This window comes from Motacilla alba, chromosome 4, assembly GCF_015832195.1.
Source record: "Motacilla alba alba isolate MOTALB_02 chromosome 4, Motacilla_alba_V1.0_pri, whole genome shotgun sequence".
Lineage (NCBI taxonomy): Eukaryota > Metazoa > Chordata > Aves > Passeriformes > Motacillidae > Motacilla > Motacilla alba.
The window spans coordinates 38,350,924-38,371,145 of record NC_052019.1 but is presented as its reverse complement, the minus strand read 5'-3'; the positions used below and the strand labels follow the sequence as shown (position 1 = coordinate 38,371,145).

The 20,222-nt window shown below is 41.9% G+C and overlaps 1 protein-coding gene across 3 annotated transcripts in view; it reads left to right on the top strand.

The window, feature by feature from the left end:
• The first annotated feature begins 1,877 nt into the window (after positions 1-1,877).
• The window catches only part of TLL1 (tolloid like 1), a 128,001-nt gene continuing 109,656 nt past the window's right edge, over positions 1,878-20,222 (top strand). Inside the window, exons 1-2 of one of the 3 annotated variants that reach the window (XM_038134891.1) lie at positions 1,878-2,019; positions 2,111-3,879. In XM_038134891.1, coding sequence (XP_037990819.1) covers positions 3,618-3,879 — 262 coding nt within the window. In that variant the 5' untranslated portion in view covers positions 1,878-2,019; positions 2,111-3,617. Of the gene's footprint in view, positions 2,020-2,110; positions 3,880-20,222 lie in introns of those variants that run through there. The other 2 variants (XM_038134892.1, XM_038134894.1) reach the window with 2 other exon arrangements.

Sequence of the window (20,222 nt, the reverse complement as noted above, 5' to 3'; positions counted from 1 at the left end):
GGAAAAAAGTTGTTTTTTTTTAATGTGGAACAGTTTAGTTACTAGGAAAAAATTCTTTTAATATAAAGAAAGCTTTTTACTAATGCAACTGATGGGAATATTAATACCTAGGCAATGTCGAATAGTTTCTGCAGAGCTGCAATGCATATTTTAAAGAGTAATTCTAATCTGTAGCTGCTCTGGTTTACAAGCAGAAAACAGCTTTTACCCTGACATATACACACATTTGTTACAGCACTCATGTGCCCAGATTTCTGCATGACTCCCATCTAGCATTTCGGAGTTTGTTTCCTGTCTTAGTCAGGGCTCTGCAAGGCCAGCTGTCCTCAAGGCTGTGAGTGCTTGGTGCTGCTCTGCCTGCGCTGGGGATGCTGAGGTCGGGGGCAGATTGAGGCTGAAGGTGACGTCAGTGCGTACCTTGCTGGGAGAGTTAATCTCCCGCTGCAGAGGCTCTAGTAATCTCATCACTTGGGAGACTGGCATGCTGAGGATTGCATGTTGTACATTCCTCTTCTTGGGCTGTAAAGCAACCAGCAAAACCAGTGTCTCTAAAGCTCTGTTGACAAACATGTGCTTGCTAGACAGAGATTGTTCCTTTTTTGGGGTGGAGGTGCAAAGGCACAGGAAAGAAAATTAACTTTTTAAAGGTGTGTATATATGAAGCAAAGTAACAAAACCGGGCTAGGGGGATCCACTTTTTCAAATGAGCATGCAATTAATAACACTGCAAAATAAACTGCCTCCTTTGCAGGCATAAAAAAATAACAGAAAGCCTATTTCAGATTGATCAGGCTGGTTTCTTTAGCAAAACACAACCTGCCAAACCATGACACTGCAAACAGAGGTAGTCATCAGCCCTGACACTGCTCTGAGGGACTGACAGAAAGGGTCTCAGATAACTTCCTTGGAGTCAGTTCCAAGTGTCTGAGATGGCTGGTCATAGAAAGTATATTGAGGAAAAGGGGAAAAGAGCAGGCCACAAGTTTCTCAGGCTTTTCTTTCATCTGGTATGTCGTGCTTTTTGAGGGCTTTATGAAGCACAGCAAACTGAACTGCTGGGACAAAGACTGCCTAGTGAAGGCTGCACCTTTTTAGTGGCAGCTACCTATTCCTTGGCTTTCAAGTTTGCAGTAAAAACACTGAGTTAGGAGCAATGTAGACACAACCTGCATGCCAAAAATATAAGGAAGCACACGGATGCTTCAAAGACACTGACGCCACTCGGTGCCAGACTTCTTAATATTGTTAAACACCTATTAGCTGTGTCTTAACCGACCTTTCCAGTTTTAATGTTATGACCTGCCGAGAGCGCCTATCTATAGCAGCGCTAGCCCTTCGTTCGCCGGACGGCAGGGGCAGACGCAGAGTGGCCGGGTAGGCACTACAGGTTTTCGTCACTCGAAAGGAGGCTTTGCACCTTGCCCCCCCCCGACCCCCGTATTTTGGGGGCAGCTAAGTCTTGTCAGCGGCGATAGGAAGCTGTGTCCCGTTCTTCCTTCCCTCGACAGCTGCGATAGCACAGTGGGCCCACCCGGAGTTTGCTTTAAGTGCCTTCGGCGCGCCCCCCGCCCCCGCGGCACCTGGAGCGGCCCGCGGGGCCAAGGGGCGCGCCGCCGGCGCTGCCTGCGCTCCTGGCACAGCCAGGGGAAGGGACTGTCTCCGGATTTCCACCCCTGCCACAGAGGGAAGGCTACCGGGAAGTGCTGCGGGGAGAGCGAGCCCGTGCGGGCTTGGACGCGAGAGAAAGACGAAGCCACTTCTTCGCGGCAGCTCTTTCAAAAGTCCGTGTTAAATGTGACACCCCGGGGAAATGGGAGCAGAAGAAACACCCCTCTACCCGCCCCTCGTCGTCCCCCCCGCCCTTTTCCATGGAAACTCGTAAAAGGAGGAGGAGTAGAGTTTGCTACGGAAAAGTCTCACCTTGGTCTGAAACAGTTTCAGGCGTTCCTGCAGGATCGGAGCTGCCCGTCTCGGGGGAGGGGAGGAGGCAGGCAGGGAGATCTCTAGCTACCTATACATGTATATGTATTTTTTTTTTTCCCCGCTTGATCTTATTTTATTCCAGCAGCACGTATCTCAACCCCTCCTCCCCCTCCCTCTCCCTCTCCAGGTTGATCGGCTGAAATGAGGCTTTGCGCGCTGATCCCTTCTCGGGCTTTAAAACAAAACCCGGCCCCGCGCAGCCGGCGGCAGCTCGGGGCGCCTCGGCGCTGAAGCGCGGCGGGGCCAGGCGAGGCGAGGCAGGACACCGCGGAGCGGGGCGGTGGCTCCCGCGGAAACTTCGCTTGGAAAATAAACCTCCACCACTTTTCCTGGAGATCCACGTGAGAGCAGGAAAGCCCGACCGCAAGATCTCTGCGCTGCTGCTGCTGCAATTTTACTTTTTGTTTGCCTTGATTATTTTTTTTTCTGTTTGTTTGTTTGTTCTTACTTTCATTTTGGAACCGGCTCCCAGCTGCGTGGCTGAACTTCTGGAGACCAGTGGACCTTTTATAATGCCTTCTTCTGTTTTAAACAAACTGTGGGCTCTTAAACTTTTCTCTTTCCCCCTCCCCCTCGCTCCTTAACCCCCACCCTTCAGCTCATGGGGCTAACACTGCAAAGCAGCAGCAGCAGAGGGGGAAATATACAGCCACTGATTTATTTTTCTGTCTCCTAAATTGTAGTTAATTCTTCCTATCGTCCTCCTCAGCACCCATTTTCTCGCGCTTTTTTGGCTGCCGGGTGTCGATCTGTGCATTGTTTTATCTGATCTCGATCCTTTTGTTGTTGTTGTTGAAATGCCATGCACCGCTTATCTAGAGAGAAAGCTATATGGAGATAGAAGCGTATAGTGAATGCGCGTGTGTTTCCATAAGACACACTATCAAGGGAGCAGATCAGAAGCAGCCCGGATCCTGACCCTGACTGTATGAATAAGTAAGCAGGATGCTGACGACTGTGTGTTAGTTGCCTGTAAGGTTTTCGTAAGTTAAAGGGGGACGGAGGAGGGGGGACAGGACAGAGACAGAGCTTAGAGTGTTTGTGCAGAGGGGGGCGAAACTCTGACACTTTGCTCCTTCCAGCATAGCTGCTGCCTCCCATCAGTAGAGCTCCGCGGTTTGCTGTAGTGCACCCCACCTCCCTCTCCCTCCTCCCCGCTCCCTTTTCTTCCCTTCCTCCTTTTTTTTTTCTTTTTTTTTTTTTTTTCTCTTTTCCCCCCTCTCCCCGAGGTAGTTTGCTGATGTGCAGCCCGGATCCATCTTCTGGCAGCATCAGCGGGACCGGGGTCGGCGGCGCGGCGGTCGGCGGGCGCGCAGCGGGGCGCGGGCCGGGCGCGGAGCGGGACGCGGGCAGCAGCCGCCGCCGCCGCCTCCTCCTCCGCGGGAAGTTTGGCTGGGTTTTGACAGAGACGAGGGGAAGCCCTGACAGACAGGATCTCCCGGACTGAGTCCACCCCCTGCGCCCACCCACACACCCAGCGACTTTTCCCCGGCGAGGGGGCAGGGGGGGCAGCGACGCTCATGCTCCTCACTCAGTGTCGCACCCGTCTGACTGGGGCTACCTAGGGAGCACCGTCTCTTGGAAGAGCCTCCAGCTGGAGAAGGAAAAAAAAATACCAACCTCCCCCAAAACCTATGGTTTCTCCATCCCTTACCCTCCTTTCCCAAGCCGGCGTGGACAGCAGAGCCGGCCGCCTAGTTCACCCTCGCCCTGCACGCCACCTCTCCGCCCGAGGGAGGATGAAGATGCTTTGCTGGAGGATGGCACTGTGGCTGGCCGGGTGGACTGTCTGCGGGAAGCCTTCTTCCTGCTCTGGCCTTGATTATGACTACACTTACGATTTCACTGAAGAGGATAAAGCCGAGGCGATAGATTATAAGGATCCTTGCAAAGCTGGTAAGTGACTTCCACGTCTAATGCAGCTCCCCGCCCCCTCCCCAGATGGTGACTTTGTCTAGGCTTTATTTACGCGGGGTGCGTGTGGGGGGAGTCCCGGGCTCACCTGCTCCCTCCCGGGGCAGCGGCGGCGAGCGCGGCCGGAGCCCTGCATCCAGCCGCCTTAGCTGGGGAAGGTACCCGGGACCTGCTTTTCTGGGACTTCCCACTTACTTCCCTCCGGTCTCCGGCTGGGCTGGGGAGAGGCGCGGCGGCGGGCAGGGCTGCACCGGCCGCCCCCGCTCCGCGGCCCCGGGGGCGTCGTGCCGGCCGAGGAGCCCTCGGGCCACGGCGCCGCCGGAGCCGCGGAAGTTGCAGAGAGCATTCGGCGGGGCTCGAAGGTGTCGAGGCGGGACTGCGCCCCGCAGCACCAGCCGAGAACACGGAGCGGCCGGGCCGGGCTCCGCCGGAGAGTGGCGGCTTCTCCCGGGGCCCTGCCCGCCCCCGCGGCGGGAGCGGGTGCCGCCTCCGCCTCCCTCTCGCCTTCTTCCATCCCAACCTGTCGCTTCCCGGCCGGGCACCCCTTCCCGTGGGCCGGGGCGGGCCCTCAGCGCCGGCCGGCCCATGGAGGTGGATGCGATAAGCGCGGCTGCCGAGCGGGCGGGTTGCGCAGGGGTGGTGACTGTCTGCCGGGGTTGCAGCCCACGCGTCCCGCTCCCATAACCCGGCTGGTGGTGCTGCGGGCTGGTGCTCCGCAGTGTGTGCCGTGGTGCCTCCCGTGTGCTCGCTGCCTGACAGATCCCTTTCCACGCTGTGCGGGAAGAGCTGAGGTACAGCCTCTTTTCGCTTTGTCCAGTGGTTTTCTAGAGCCTTTATTCCACCGATATAGGACTGCAGCCTCTTCAATGCCAGATACGATTCTTCACCCATTAAAGTTATCAGTAAGAAGAACTGACCTCGAGACCGGGTTCACTGGTATTTCAGTAGACGTGTATCTCGGTGATGCTTTTTTATCCTCTCCAAGGTGTTATCAACAGCAGTGGTTGTCCATTCCCAACAGCTCTATTGTTAAACAAACGCTCAAGTTTTCTAGCAGCCTCCTTTGCATTAATTAGTTATTTTATATTCTGAAAACTAGTTCATCCAAAGGTTGTGTTCTTTATATCTGTGTGGTTTTCTTTAATTTATTGAAGAGAATGTGGTGAACATATATGCCAAATATGCAGACGCTCTGTTTTTCTAATCACAAAAATATTTTGTTCCTAAGTGTGAATTGTTAGGTCTGACTTGCTTACAATTGAAGAATGTTCAAGTTCAAATAGAACAGAAGCAACTGCAATCAAAACATTACTTTTTCCTCAATTAACACTCACAAATAATTATAAGTAACTGGTCACTGTTAACATGAACTCTTTTCTTCTGGTCTGTAATTATTGAAGAGGATTCATATGCATCATTTCATATAATGAGAAATGCCTATTTACTCTCAAGTTTGCTGTGGGATTCTTGTTTCATAGTGGGATTAATTAGCAATTATAATTCATGATACTAAGTGTTTTGAGGTTATGCATGAGAGAAAGACAACAGTAGGAGACTGCAATTTGATCTGCATTGTCAATTCTCTGCCACCACTTTGTTTTGCCTGGAGAAAGAAGCATTCGTTTGGAAAATTTGGCCCATGGAAACATTTTATTGAAGTTCTTACTTGTGCTGCTTCACAAGTATAGGGAGCTAAGGTACTACAGGGACAAGAGATAGGTAGGTGTATGAAGAGTTACCGTGTGTAGTTCCTGTTAATCTTAAAAGCTGTCACTTTAAGGATGTCTATCCAGGAAAAAAACCTATTTTTTTTTTGTTTGCTTCTTAGTGCGTAGTTCTTCAGAAATAAAAATGCACCTCAATGCTGCACACTGGGTGTGTACCATGTACCCATCATTTTTATAAAAAATTGAAAACTCTATATATCAATGAAACTGATCCTCCCAGAGTATTTCCCAATTTACTTTCCCTGCTAGACCTTCCTTAAAGGCTCCATTAATTTCAGCCTGTAAAGTGCCTGATCAAAGACTCTGGGAGCAGCGGGCGCTCAGCCTCTTTTAGCAGCACAGCCGAAGTGTGTGTTTTCCCTAGGTCAACTCTTATCGTCTGGGGTGGGTTTTGGGCTCCCAGGAGTAATTTTACTGATCTCTACCATTAGGATGGGTTCCACAGTGAGGCCCTATAGAAGGACAAAGCCAGGCTTCACACTCAGGGGTGTGAGACAGTCACACTCAAATTTGTGTGTCACTCTATGCGCAAGGTAACAGGATAAAATAAGAGAATTCTTGCTGAGATAAGGTATGCAAGCTTTGTAGATATAATTAACACTTGCTTTTACTGCATCTTGAGGGCCTGCAGCTGAGCCTGTAAAAGTGGTTTTTTTTTTAGCTGTTCAGGCTGGTCAGTTGGGTCAGTGTTTTCTGTTAGGAACCAGATATAAGTGAGTTTCTGCAGCTTAGCAAGCACCCAAAGTCATTTATGGTTTTACCTAGTTCAAAAACTTCAGTGATACCCATGCAAATCTTAGGCATGTTAGAATAATTTGACCTACTCCCAAATATGCTGATGCAAGATTCTTTCACCTGTATTTTAGAAGTTATTTGCATTCAAATTTTCTCCAGTGAGTGGTGTTTGCTGCTTAGTTTTTTACTGAGTAGACTGTGTTTGCAATCTTGTGACAGAAAGCACTGCACATGAGGCATGAGATCCATAGTTAGATGAAGTTATATTTCTATATCTCCTTGTAGACACCTACTTCTGTTGAATAAATGTTCTCTTGGTGGGTCCCTTTCTCCCTGTTTTATTATGAAAAACCGGAAGGAGTCTACCAGAAACACAATGTGACAGCCTCTGAGGGGTTATTTATGGGTATTCTGTGGGGTTTTTTTATGGGTACTATATATGTGTTTTAACTTTTTCACAAGGAAGGGATCATTTTAGTGAATGTGCCTAGAATCACATTGTTGCTTTGACTTAAAACTCCCAGGAGCAGCACAGTGCAGGATGCTATAGAGGCTGAAAAGTACATTTTCTTACAATATTTCCAGCTTTGTGAAAAATCTACAGATAACAGATGTCTGTCAGATGCCCTGTAGAGCTAGGAGGTGTTTCTGGAGCTGGTGTTGCCATTTGCATCTAAAACTAAGCAGCTATTTTATGCAGCAACCCCAAAGTACAGTCTCAGTAGTAAAGTCAGCACGTTGGGAGCTTCAGGGCATAGAAGGGCCTGGAGAAATGCTGTGATGCTGTTGGGGAGACAACCATTGGAAGGAAGCTGTTGACATTATGTAGAAGAACTTGATGAGCTGTGTGGTTTCCCGTAGGTTTGTCTGCAGACCTTTAACCTGTGTGTGAATTTTGGGTCACGCTACTCCTCCTTATAAGAAGAATCCTGGCACACTGTAACAGCGGGATGTGATGTAACACAGTTTCTCTGCTTCTGATGTCTCGGATGTTTCCTTGTGTCTCTCTGCAGGATATTGCCCTCAGTGTTTACCACTGTGAGTTCAAGTGTAAGGCATTCTTAGTTCATCCTCAAGATCTAATTTGCCAGAAGATGTGAAGCTGCGAGTGCCATACTCTGAGGACATAGATCAGCATTTGTATAATCAGATACCATGCCAAAGAAGAAAATGCTGGGTTAGATTTCAAGGGGCATCATCAGACTTTTCAGATTGCAGCATGCACCTGCATTTCTTTGTGGATTCCTGAAGTTTTTCTTTTTTCTTTTTTTTTTTTTTCCCATTTTTACCACAGTTTATGACTTATTCAGGATATCTGCTGAGAAACAAAGAGAGTGAGGTGGTTAGAAAAATAATTTCCCATCCTGTAATACTTGTTCATGGCCTGCACTTAGTTGATATTTAAGGTTTTTTGAAGGCTTTTTTTTGTTTTCTCAACAACTTTGTGTTCCTAAAACAAAGCAAAGCAATGAAAAAAAGTAGTGGGTGTACTCTGGTGTGGTCTTCCAATTAAAATACCATGAACTGTGGGAGATTAGGCAAAAAGTCTTAGTTCTGTTGTATAGTTGCAGTGCTGAGGTCTGTTTCAGCCTCTGGACAGCTGACTGTCCTCAAATAAGTCTCTTTGAGCATTTCTTCTGTGAGGTATTTCATTTCCTAAAACAAATGTTAAAGGTTTGGGGAATAGGCTTGAAGTTGAGTCCCTTTTGTGGGCCTGTTTTTTTTCTGGGGGGGGTGTTTTCACTACAAATTTTGTCTTATACTATGAGAAATTATCCCAAGGAAAACGTCACTGAAATTTTTACAGTTTTCACTGCAGTTAGTTTGGATTACTCCCCCAGCCAAGACCCAGTTAATTGGGAATTTTTTTCCTTTGAAATGATGCATGAATTGCTTTTATTTTTTTTTTCCTTCAGTGAAGCTAGATAAAAATGTCAAAAAAAAGAAGAATATTGTAAACAAGCAATTAAATGTACAGCTCTATACCTTGAAACTTGGTTAGCATGCAGTTATTTGACTAAGAACAAATTCTGTATGTATGCACGCCTGCCTGGTTGAGAATTAGAGAAAATTAAGACAGACTGTCCTTACATGTCCATTTCTCCCTCCTATGAGAATCTAAGGAACCAGATTGTTTACTTTGCACTTTTCTAAATAATTATAAAAAAGTTTGGACTGTATGTAGCAGGGAAATTAGTATTTCCCACATCACTGAAGCATCTAACCTAATGATATATTTTATTTGTAAAACAGCTGAACAGGAAAGATTGATGGTAAATGTTGAGTACAATTATTATGCAGTGTCATCTGTAACTACAGTCTAACTATTGTTTTCTGATGTTGTAGCAGCAGCTTTCTATACTGCTATATTTTTATTTTAGTTTCCCTCTTGTGCTCTGGGATGTGTGTTCAGTTGTAAGCATTCTTTATAGTTCAGTCATGTACTAGACTCTTAAAGCTATATTGTGCAGTTTGTACTAATATAGAGGTTGTGCTGCTAATATCACTTGCCAGATTGACAGAACTGTGACTGTTCATGTAGTAAACGCACAGTGTAGGCAGCTGAAAGAGAAACAAGCTTTTCTGAATAGTCTTCCCAACTGGTTTCCATCCTGCTGTGGATAAACTTATAGGGTAAATAAGACTACTGACAAATTTAGCTTTTAAATATTTTTTTTCTCCCCAGAATTCTCCACCATTACTTTATCTTTTATGCCCTTAAATGTGGTATCTCAACACCTTTCAAAGAGATTTGTGAGAACATAAAGTTCTTTTTCTCCTCAGCTTCATTGAAAAGCTTAATTCAGTATGAAACTCTGGGAAAACTACATTATATGAGTATGTTTTATGTTCTAACTTTGTGAATGTCCTTCCACACCAAAGGCTTAATTTCATGTCCAGACCACTTTCCATAGGCGTCTGTCTCTAAATATATATCCAGTGACTCGAACGAGTGACTTACAAGGAGCAGTATTACATCACTGCAAAACAAGTCTAATTGACAAATCTAATTGAGCTTGGAATCAAGTCCCCAAGGCAAACTCTGAAACATTCACCACACCTGTATATCTGCATTATGTCATTCTGATTGCCCCTCTGGACAATAGGGTTGATAGGCTTATGACATAATTTCATTCACTTCTTTTTGGAGAGAAAGTCATGTCTGTGGTGCATGGTGGTGACAGATGGTCTGTTAAATGGAAGAGCTGTAAGATTGGAGAGTCAACTTTTGGTTTTCACAAGCACAGTGGATCTTGTGGAGAGGAAGACTTCTTTTTTTCCCTTCCTGGATGCATTATAGTAGTCTAAATTTTATAACAGTGAATGAACAATGGAAGAAATCTCTAGCCTTTGTTTAGACAAGATGTGTTTATGCTTAAACTGAAATAGCTTTTTATAGTCTGGCTTTCAACTTACAAAAATATTCTAGTATTTATTTTTTGTTTTTAATATGTAACTGTAGAAAAGATAAATTCTAACAGCAGTGTTACAGAGCAAAACTAAGTTTTGGCCTTTGAAAGCTTTCAGTTGGATGAGCAGCATTTCATATGGTTTTTCAGACTTTTCTCAGCCTCTTTAGGACTTTTCTAACCTCCTTGTTTCAGTCATTAGTGAATGCAGTCCATACCCCCCCATTCTTAACCAGAAGCAATCTCTCTCCACCTCCCTACTACATCTCTTCAGAGTAACAGAACTGAAAGTGTGACTAGAGAAATCTTTGTGTATTTTTAGTTCTGTCTTGTCAGGATATTTTTCTTGGCTGAGAGCTAATGGCCAATCTGTTAATGTGTTTTAATGCATATTCATTCTTTGTGTCTGCTGCGTATCTTCTTTTCCTATAATTTCTTTCATTGTTACTATGGCAAGTTTCCTTGCTTCTGGATTCCCCCTCCAGTGAATGCACTTTTCACTTCTTTTTCAGCTTTCCCTTGTGCTGCCTGACCGGTCTTCTACTCCTCCCTGTTTTCTTCCCTCAATGTGTTATTCTCTTGCTTACAATTATCACTTTTTCCCTCCAAATAGGGCTTCTAGCTCATCATCAGGCTTTCTGTAAGATTGTCCTCTAGTGCTTTGATAGCTCTGTAGCAAAGAAACTGGGCACCTGTGAGCACAGCTGGAAACGAGGAGGAGGAGAAAGATGAGTGGGCTGTGTGTGACCAGCATGTTCTCAGAGGCCTCATGCTGGATGCTCAGTGGGCTGCGATGATCTGTTAGGTACTGCACAGCCAATCCTGAAATATCCAGCTCCAAATGTCTATGCAGAAAGCATACGGGAACCTTCTTTCGCTGTTGGGCTCCCGTCCCTAAATATCAATATTGGATGTGAAGACAGTCCCTTGCTGACCAACAGGAGCAGGAGTACTCTTAAGTACTTGAAGTGTAAAGGTTGTATAAATAGTAGCACAGCAGAACAGGTTGAGCTGGGAAGTGTGAAGGTGGAGGCTGTGCTGGGGACGTATGCAGAGAGTGCCGGTGTGTGACCCATGTGAGTGATTGCTGCTGCAGGCTGCTACAGAGGCAGCTCCCACTCAAACAGATATTCTCAGATGGCTTTTTGGTTTTTTTTGCTTTTGGCTTTTTGGGGGGAGTTTTGACTAAGTAGTGGTCTGCAAGTGCAAATGTTGAGTGGCTATGAGTATCAGGTGTTTGCAAATATTTGAGCACAATCAGATAGTTCTTACAGAGCAATAATGCTCCAAAATGTAGGTTTGTGGGTTTTCTCTTCAATATTACAAACCAGAGATTCTCAAGACCAAAGTGCCAAAAAATCAATATTATTCTAAAATAACTCCTAATTTCTTTTCTTGATGTGTGTGAAATACGATGCCTAATAGGATATGCAGTGTTTATTAAACCAGTTTCTTTGCTATATATACTCTAATGATAAAAAGGTCCATCACTAATTGACTAGAATTGATTTTAAAATTTTTTCCTTCATTTTGATGGTCATAAATGATGCCTGATCAGGAAATAATCAGCAAAATCAGGACACAAAATTGCAAAGGAAGGATTTTTATTTTAAAATTAATTTTCAGTGCATTTAAATCTGACTTTGGAAATTCTCTATCTTGCTGTCCTCGTGAATTTCATGTCTTTTCCTACAGAAACTGAATGACAGAGACACATTGCTACATTTGAAAGTTGCCAGTACCTCTCCAGCGACATTGTGATTCCTAGATATTGTATATTGTATGGTGGAACTTTAGTATCAGCTCTTGTAAGAAGTGGGGGGACAAGGACATCAGCTGGGGAGGTTGTATCAAAATAGTTGCACAGGTGAATTACATTATTCTCATCCTGGTAGCAGCAGTTAAATATATTCCTAATAACAAGTTTAATTGCCACCAAGCAAAATTAAATCAATTTTATTGGTGTCTGATGTTTTAATAGGTGCTAATTAGGTGCGTTCTTGTGTCATGGGCATTGTAGCACTAAAGACCTTCAACACTTTTCCACTTTCCCAAAAGTATATAAAGACTTTGGCTTAGGGCACAATGATGGTCCAAAGAGTGGCCAAAAGGCAGAGTTTCTGGTGTTTCCAGATGATGTATTCAGATAAGCAAAGAAAATAATTTCAGATGGTTCTTATATAATATCAAGATTTATTTAAACAGTTTACTTGCAGAGTGAATTATATTTGCTTTCATGAGGAGTAGTTTTAGAACAACTCTGCGGGTGTGAGAACATGACGATGAACTGCCCAATTTCTCCATCTGGTAAAATGTCCTTATATTTATACCAAATTTGCATACGTCTTCTTTTTTACTTGTACTTGCTTTTTTCCCTTACTCAACACTATCCTTACAATTGTGCTCTTACTTCAGCTTTATTTGTAGGTAGGTTATGCCACACTACTTTACAACTGTTTCCATACTTATAATTCTGTACTTCATGCCTTGTATAAATGTATAGGCAAATGGATAAATTAGGTACCTTGTGTTCAGGTAATATGCTTTGCCTTTTCTAATGAAGAGTGTACTGTGTTTCCATGAAAAATTGCCAGCACCAGGGTGAAGGCATGTTAACCATTTTTTATGACCTTCATTTTAGTACCAGGATCTTTGGTATGTCCATCAGCCCATCCTTTTGTCATAATAGAAACTACTCAGTCTTTAACTATGGAACTCTTCAGGACTATTGAGTCAGGACTGAATTGTGGAATCCTTTTTCTGTTGTTACTGATGTGCCATATTTGCATTATGTTCTGATAACTTACAGAGATTAATCTTTTATGCTTGGAAAAGAAATTGTTAAAGAAAAACCCACAATAAACCCTTAGACAAAAAAAACAATAGTTCAGCCTGTAAATCGCTAAGGAACCAGGCTTGGGTTATTAAATGGGTATTTAATTCCCCCAAGGTTGCATTATTGGAAAAACTGTTTAATGAAAACAGGGTAAAAATATGTTCAAGCTAGCAAAGAAAAAATGAAAGAGAAAGAACATGATAAACATGAACAATTTCAGAAATTATACAAGAAGATAAAATAAAAGATATTTGTTTCTACTTCTATTAGTCTGTTAAATTCTGAAGTGGAAAATTCAAAACACAGACTAAGAGATTGGGGATTTTATGCAACTTTTTTTTCGACTGAAATCTGCTAAGGGATTCCATGGAGTCAGCGCTTGGATATATGATAGGACAATTACAGAGGTAGCAGGGGTATCTGGAGGGCTGATATTCAGTAATGGTAACAATAATGCTTTTCAAGTGGATATATACCTCAGGCGTCAGAGTTCAAGCCAGTATTTAGTAGCTTGAAACAAAGATGAACCCCAATATGTGGCAAGATTATGCCTGTCTACCTACTGCAAATTCTTGTTTGTTTCTGTGAAGCAGCTGGTGGTGACTGCTGTCAAAGACAGGACCTTGGATATGATCCAGTGTTGCAGTTCCTTTGTTCCTCAGCCTTCCCTAAGTGCTATTTCAAAAACTCATGTCTTGTAGCATGCCTAAAAGATAAATGCAATTTAGCTATTTTGGGATGTGAATGAATTTCATAGCTCAATATCACTGTAAACACATTGACCAACTATAGCTGATGAAAATGAATGTATGCAGGCATATAAGAAGAAAACTGCATTTAGCTATGTTTATAGATTGTCAGTATGGGTCCAGTGGAGCTCTTGTACACATTTATCTGTAAACCACATGTATGCACACACTCACCTGACTACCTAAGGAGCTACCATGGAAGCATAGATGCCTGTTGAACTATCTATAGAGGCTCTTTGAAGTCATGAGTACAGATTGTGTGGGTGCTTTTCTTCTTTTTGCGTTTCCCCCACTTACAAATGTCAAGGTAACTTGTGTGTAAATCTGACCTAGAGGCCATTGGACTCAGTGTGAGTGTTTTCAGTTAGAGATAATGTTTATAGGTGAATAAGTAATAAGCAGAGCTGACTAATTCACTTCTGTGTACTTGTATGCATGTGCTCACATGCTTTGCAGGCACATCAATGAAGGCAGTTGGATTTTTGCCCCATTTTCTGTAGTTGTCATCACTAACACAAGAGTATCATGAAATCTTGCATTCAGTGACCTTGTGATTACAGGTTCTTTCTTGCTGGACTGGGGTGTGAAAAAATCCAGCAGCTTGAAGAGCATCTGATTTTCTCTTTTTTCCCTTTATGAGAAGCTGCAGGATAGGACTGGATTTTGATTACTGCAACAATTTCTCAACCTTTAGAGATAGGTTTCTTCATGTCATAGCTGAATACGCTGTTAATTGGGCAATCTGATAAATGGCTCAAGATGCTGATAAACATGATGGTTGCAGTTGCATATACAGTTCCTTATCTGTATAATTTCAAGAAATGTAAAGTCAAAGATAAGAAGCCATTTGTTACAAAACACAACAGGCATGTGAAACTGCTGTAAATCATGTACCATTAGGTGAAGTTTGACAAGCCCTGAAATCTTCAATCACAATCAATCACAAATCGTCAGTGATTTGCAATATCTCCAAAGTAACACATTTTCTAATCCTGAGGCTGCTAGGAGAGAAAGAGATCTTTGAAAACTAGGAGGAACAGGTGTACTAGTGTTCCAAATTATTTATTAAATTGAAGAGTTAGTTAATGGTGGGAATAAAAATAAGAAGGGAGCAGAAAGTATGTTTTTCTCCGACAGCTATGTGTATACTTTGGATGGATTGGAAAAGCTCTAGATTGCTGTATAGAACTAATTAACCTTACAACATAGCCTAACTCTGTGCAAATCTTGCATTTAACCACATAGTTTGTTACTTTCTTGTTTTGAAAACTTCTGTTTCCTTTCTGATGTTGTTTCTTCAGAGTGTTGAACTTAAATCGTGGCCAGAGTAAGAACTGCAGGTGATAAATAAGTCTAAATTTGACTGAGGATTCTTGTTGAAGAAAGTTCTTGGCTTTAGTTATGCAGTTTTCTGGAGTTACTTGGTAAGGGAAAGAAGTAAAGAGAAAAATCTTTCTCCTTCATGAAAAGATTCATTTTTTACAGTTTTTTTTGTCCTTTGATTACTAAATTGCAGGAGCAGTAGAGAGCAGAGAGAGTAGGAAAGGTGTTTCCTGTTTTTTTCCCCAGTTTTTTATCTGCATTCTTGAGGATGAAACCCTTTCACACATGAAATACAGGTGAAAATACAGAAACCTAGTCCAAGCTTTTTGGATGTTTTCATTCATAATACCTTTAATTTGGAAGAAGCAGAATTAAATATGAATTGTAGTGCTGATGGATTACAGTCAGTGTGTCTACACAAGTGAAGCATGAGTAAAGAGAATTTATAACATACGCTTCCCTTTGCATTATGGAAGAGAGCCAAACACAAAGATGCTTCCTAGATCAGTTACGTGTTTATGGATATATGCAGATCTTTTAGCTAAAGCTAAAGTGTTAGGGAGAAATGCAAGCTATTCTATGGTGCTTTAAATCAAAAATGTGGAGAGCCAACTAAAGTCATGACAATCTTTATCAACTTGGACAAAATTAATTTTTCTTGGCTATTTTTTGAGATTTTTAATAACGTGTCTTAGATTTATTTGGTCTATGGTATAGCATTCCATCACATATAATATATTTTTACTGATTTATTGATCTAGACATTCTAGGTTCAAGTTTGTATAAGAAATGGAATAATTTCCTGAATTAGTCACACTTATAATCAAATCTTTCCAATTTGTTTGCTTGTCTTTCCTAATTATGAACAAGGTCAGACTAAGTAACAGCCACAAGGAAAAAAAAATCAACAAAAATAAACATAAATAGTAATCCTTAATTCTAACTACATAATCTTAGAGAAGAAGAAAAAAAAAATGATCCTTGGTTTCTGCTCTCATAATCTGGCTTGACTTTATTGACCTGAAATATCCTAGGTTTTATCAGTGGAGAAGTGTTTTTCTCCTTCCAACAAGCAGATGATGTGTCACCAAAATTAGCAAAGACCTAGATAAGATTTTGGATGCACTTGCAACTGCTAAAGAAAAAAGTTAGCATTCCCATTCTTTGTGTGATTCGTCAATTGTGATTCCTTTTATGCTGTACTGATATGGAAATAAACCCTTTGTACAGCTAGCTGTCCATTGGAAAGGAGAATGTGCAAGATTTGCTCCTGCATTAATGGAGCTACAGGGATTCCTTGGCCCCCAGGGCACAGCCAAACAAACACTGCATCTTACCTTCCTGCCCTCTTCAGCATCACTTCTGGATTTAGTTTCCCCTCCTGCTTGTTGCCTGAGGAGTCACAGGTATCGGTGTTTAAGGCTGGACAGGTGCTTAGAGAAATCACAGAGAATGGGTTATTTGCTAGGCAAAGCCAGGTAATCGGGTAAAACTGAGATGCAAATGATGGGTAAATTACAATGTACTGAACCTTCTGCGGCCATAGATGATTTCCAGCAGAAATTTCTGTGAGGGATTTTTTCTCTGCAGATCAAACTGCTCTCTGTAGGTTATCTGCTGCTAAAGCAGTGACTTTTAATTAATGATACACATATTGAAATTCCTAGTGGTATTTTGTTCCAACCTGTTGTTCAGTTAAATATGGATGAATTGTTCTTGCAGATCTTTTGGTTTTGCTTTTGGACACTGCTGTGGATTTTTCAGTAGCTCTTACACCTGGTAGAATGCCTTGGCTTATAAAGATTTTGTGTCAGGAAGTTTGTTACGCTTTTTCTTTCTGTGAGATTGATCTAAGAAAAGGTAGCTACTTTTCTTGCAAACCTTGAATTTCATCTCTTGGGGCTATCATAGCTAAAATAGCACTGCCTTGGGATATCCTGCCGCGGGATACAGCAGATCCAGCAGGTGGGATGTGGAAGAACCTGCAGCAATGATGTGTTACTGACCCTGGGTTGTGTTAGATGGGCCATGATGTGGACTGTACAGCAGGGAGTTGTGCTCTGGGCAGGGACCCACAACAGCCAGTGAAGTTGCTGTGTTTTGGGGTTTCTTTCCCTTTATGGTAAAGTAGTATTTTCATTTTTTATCTGACTTTTGTGTCCCGGCACATTTATGTATGAATATGAAATGCTTTATGTGCTGCAACCTATAAGGCTGAACTCTGCACTCAGGCTGTACTTCCTCTTAGGATCTCTTGTTGCTTCTAATGAGATGAATGGCATGGTGGCATTCATCTTAATGAAGTCAGAACTTAAGGCTGAAGAAAAAATTTAGGGTAACTTTACTGAAACTTACTGGAGGTATATTTTTTCTAACAATCCATTACAGTGGAGTCAAGAGGTAACTGGGTAATTGTGGTGTAACTTTTTTTTTTTTGGTGTTTTGTTTTCTATCTGTCTGTCTATCCATCTGGGTATCTATCTGTCTATCTATATGTGCAGGCATTGCAATGGGAGAATCTTTTGAAGTGAATTCCCAAGCCAATCAGCTGTTTTAAAGCAAACAAATAGTTGTTGTTAATACACAGTAAGAAGCAGATAATCCGTGTAGTTTAACCAGGCTCTTTGAATTGGGTGCAAAGAAAAACTAATTTTAAAAGCTTTTGTTGTTGTTCCCCCTTTACAGTAGGAAATTATATGGAGAGAAGATGTTGTAGCACGGGGGAGTGTAGAGGAACTGTTCTGTGCTGTGAGCCAAAGGACATCATTAGGAACACTCCTATTATCTGGAAGCCTGACTTCCTGTCTCAGTTTCCTCGTGGGTCTCAATGAATGGCAGAAGAAATGGAACACTTTCCTGCTTGGCCAAAAACTCTGCTAAATTACTCCTTTGGCTGCATGCCACACCATGCTCCGGAATAAATCCTGCAGCTCCCCCCTGAGTCTGGAGGGTACTTGCTGTAGTTCCTTGGGGCTGATGGAGTGAATTTTAGGAAGTCCAGGAAAACCATAATGCTTCAGGTGTCCTTTTGTATATCTTGAAAAATTCTTTTTGTGATAGAGACCAAGAGATGCATTGACATGTTATTAATTTAAGCTTCCATGGGATGCTAAAGAACTGCAAGTATGTTAGGATTTTGGTAAATGATTTTACTGCAATGGAAACAGTGTAGCATGCCTTGTAAAATCTACCAGAAACATGTGTAAAATAAGAAGCTTTTAGACATGCATTCAACTAGATAACTCATTTTCTGTTTTTTCCCCGCATCATTTTAGCACATCAACTAGTGTTTATGTGCCAAAGTTATTTTATTATTTTTATTCCAAAGTATAAAAATAAGTTAGTAAAGATTTTTGTATATAGAATAAAAAAAAATCAGACATCTTATTAAGTGTGGTAGATGATGCATCTTCTATGCATAGAGAGGAGTTCAAATATTTTTTTTTTAATTTCTGGTCTTTGGTACGTTTCTTTAACATGAATATTAGCCTCCAAAACTTTCAGTATCTTCTCTTAGCTCTGATTTTAATTAAACCTGCACCAAACTTTTGATTCAGTTGTTACTGTCAGTTTCTATACTTTCTATTTTAACTACATTTGGCAAGTAAGAACCTTGCAGCTGACTCAAAGGAAACTTGGCGAAATATACACCATTTCCCAATAGCCTTTCTCTATAACAGAAGATTTATGGGACAGTGTTTAATAAATTTTGTCTTGTTTTGCATCCAAGAAGAAAAATATTCTTAATTCTCTGGAGCAGGCAAATGCTTACCATAGTTAGTGTTCTGTATGTGTCATTTTTCAAGGGTGACAAGCAGCTGTCCAGCTGAAAATGTTGGGCATACTTGGAAAAAAGTACAGAAAATGCGTAATGCCACTGATATATTTTAACAAGAAAATATTGATCTGGTTCTGGTTTTTTCAGCTTTTGCTTTGTATTGTCTTGTTTTTTTTTCCCCTGCCAGTTTGTCTCGTAGGTTTTTACTGTGTTCCTTGTTCAGGCTTTCCTGAATTTCAATGCAAACCTACTCTGCATGACTTTCATGATGTACCAACACAGAAGGTGATGTGAAACAATGCTTCTGCCCCTGAAACAGCTGTCAGCTTCATCTGTGGGGATGCAATTGTGCTATACAAGCTTGATACTGAGATCACTGTTTGTTTTTCCAGGGGAGCAGAAGTGCTGGATTATGCTCATCATGCCAACCCATCCTGTAGTCTGTCTTCAGACTCCTTTGTATAGGCAGCTAAATGCTTTCTAACATTTCTTTCTAATGCCTTTGGCTGACAGTCAGTGCCCCCAGCCTTGATACCTGTGCATTCTGAGGCTTGGCACTAGTGGAGGCATAGTGGATGGACTTTTCTATCTGTTGGCTACAGGAGGAAAGCAGAGAGTTCCTTTTTTATGACAGTTTATTGATATTAAGGTCATGATTTTGAAAGCTGAAAGTTGGGAGACTTTCTTTTTTCCCATTGCTTCCCCTCCCTGAGCAGCAATACAACCTTGTTTTTCTGTTGCACCTAAGAGTTCTCTCCCAGATGTCCTTTTCCTCTCTTCTCCTTATTCAGAGGAAGAAGGAGAGACTTCAGTGCCTGTCCACAGTTTTCAGAGTCACCAGTAAGATGCCACCAATAGTTCCTCATGCTTTGCACTCATGGCACAAAATGTAAGATTTCAACTAACACAGTGCAGAAACATTGATTTGTATTGTTAACAGGGCTGTATCTCTGTGTCTGTAGTTAAGAATTTCTGGTTATTTTATAAAAGTGTCATGTAATTCCATGTGATAAATGAAAAACAACAAAAAAATCCACCCTTCTTCATAAGAGGATTTTTTGAGCTTCAAGGAGAGAGAACACTAATGGTGCAAAAAGGCTGTGTAAATACATATTTCCAACTTCTTTTGATTCTATGTTTATTTTAATTCACTGTATTTTTATTTTTTGCGCAAGAGGAACTCCTCTCACCTTCCATGGTTTAAATGTATTCCTATAGTTAAATGTAGATGTTCTTTCTGAGAAAAAGTTATAAGCTAGCAAATTCTGCTATTGTCCTTCTAACGGGACAGAATTTGGCTCAACTTTATCATTTTCATCGTCACTTCTGAAGTAAGGATTTGGGTCCAGCATTGAAGGTTTATCTTTTAAGGACTCAAATGTATTTAAGTTTTACCACTACTGCTTATCATTGTATTATTCAGCTGTTTAATATCTGTATTCACTATGTAACATATGTCTAAGGATTTCATATCACATCTATGATTTACCCCATGGAATTTTGCTTTCCTGAGTTTCTTGTGTTTTACTTTTTTTTGTTTTTTTCCTCAAAGAGTTCTCTGAGATAAAGTTTGCACCAAGTTTCTTCCTGATGTTTTTCTGACACTAATGTGGGAGAAAGTAGGTCTTTAATAGACAAAGGGTATTGCCAGTTTGTGAGAGGGAGTAGTGTTTCTTTATGTGGACTGGCCTATAGATTGATTTGTTGTGGATATAGCTAGTAATAAAATGCAATATTGGTGCACCCAGTGACGTGACTGTGAGGAAA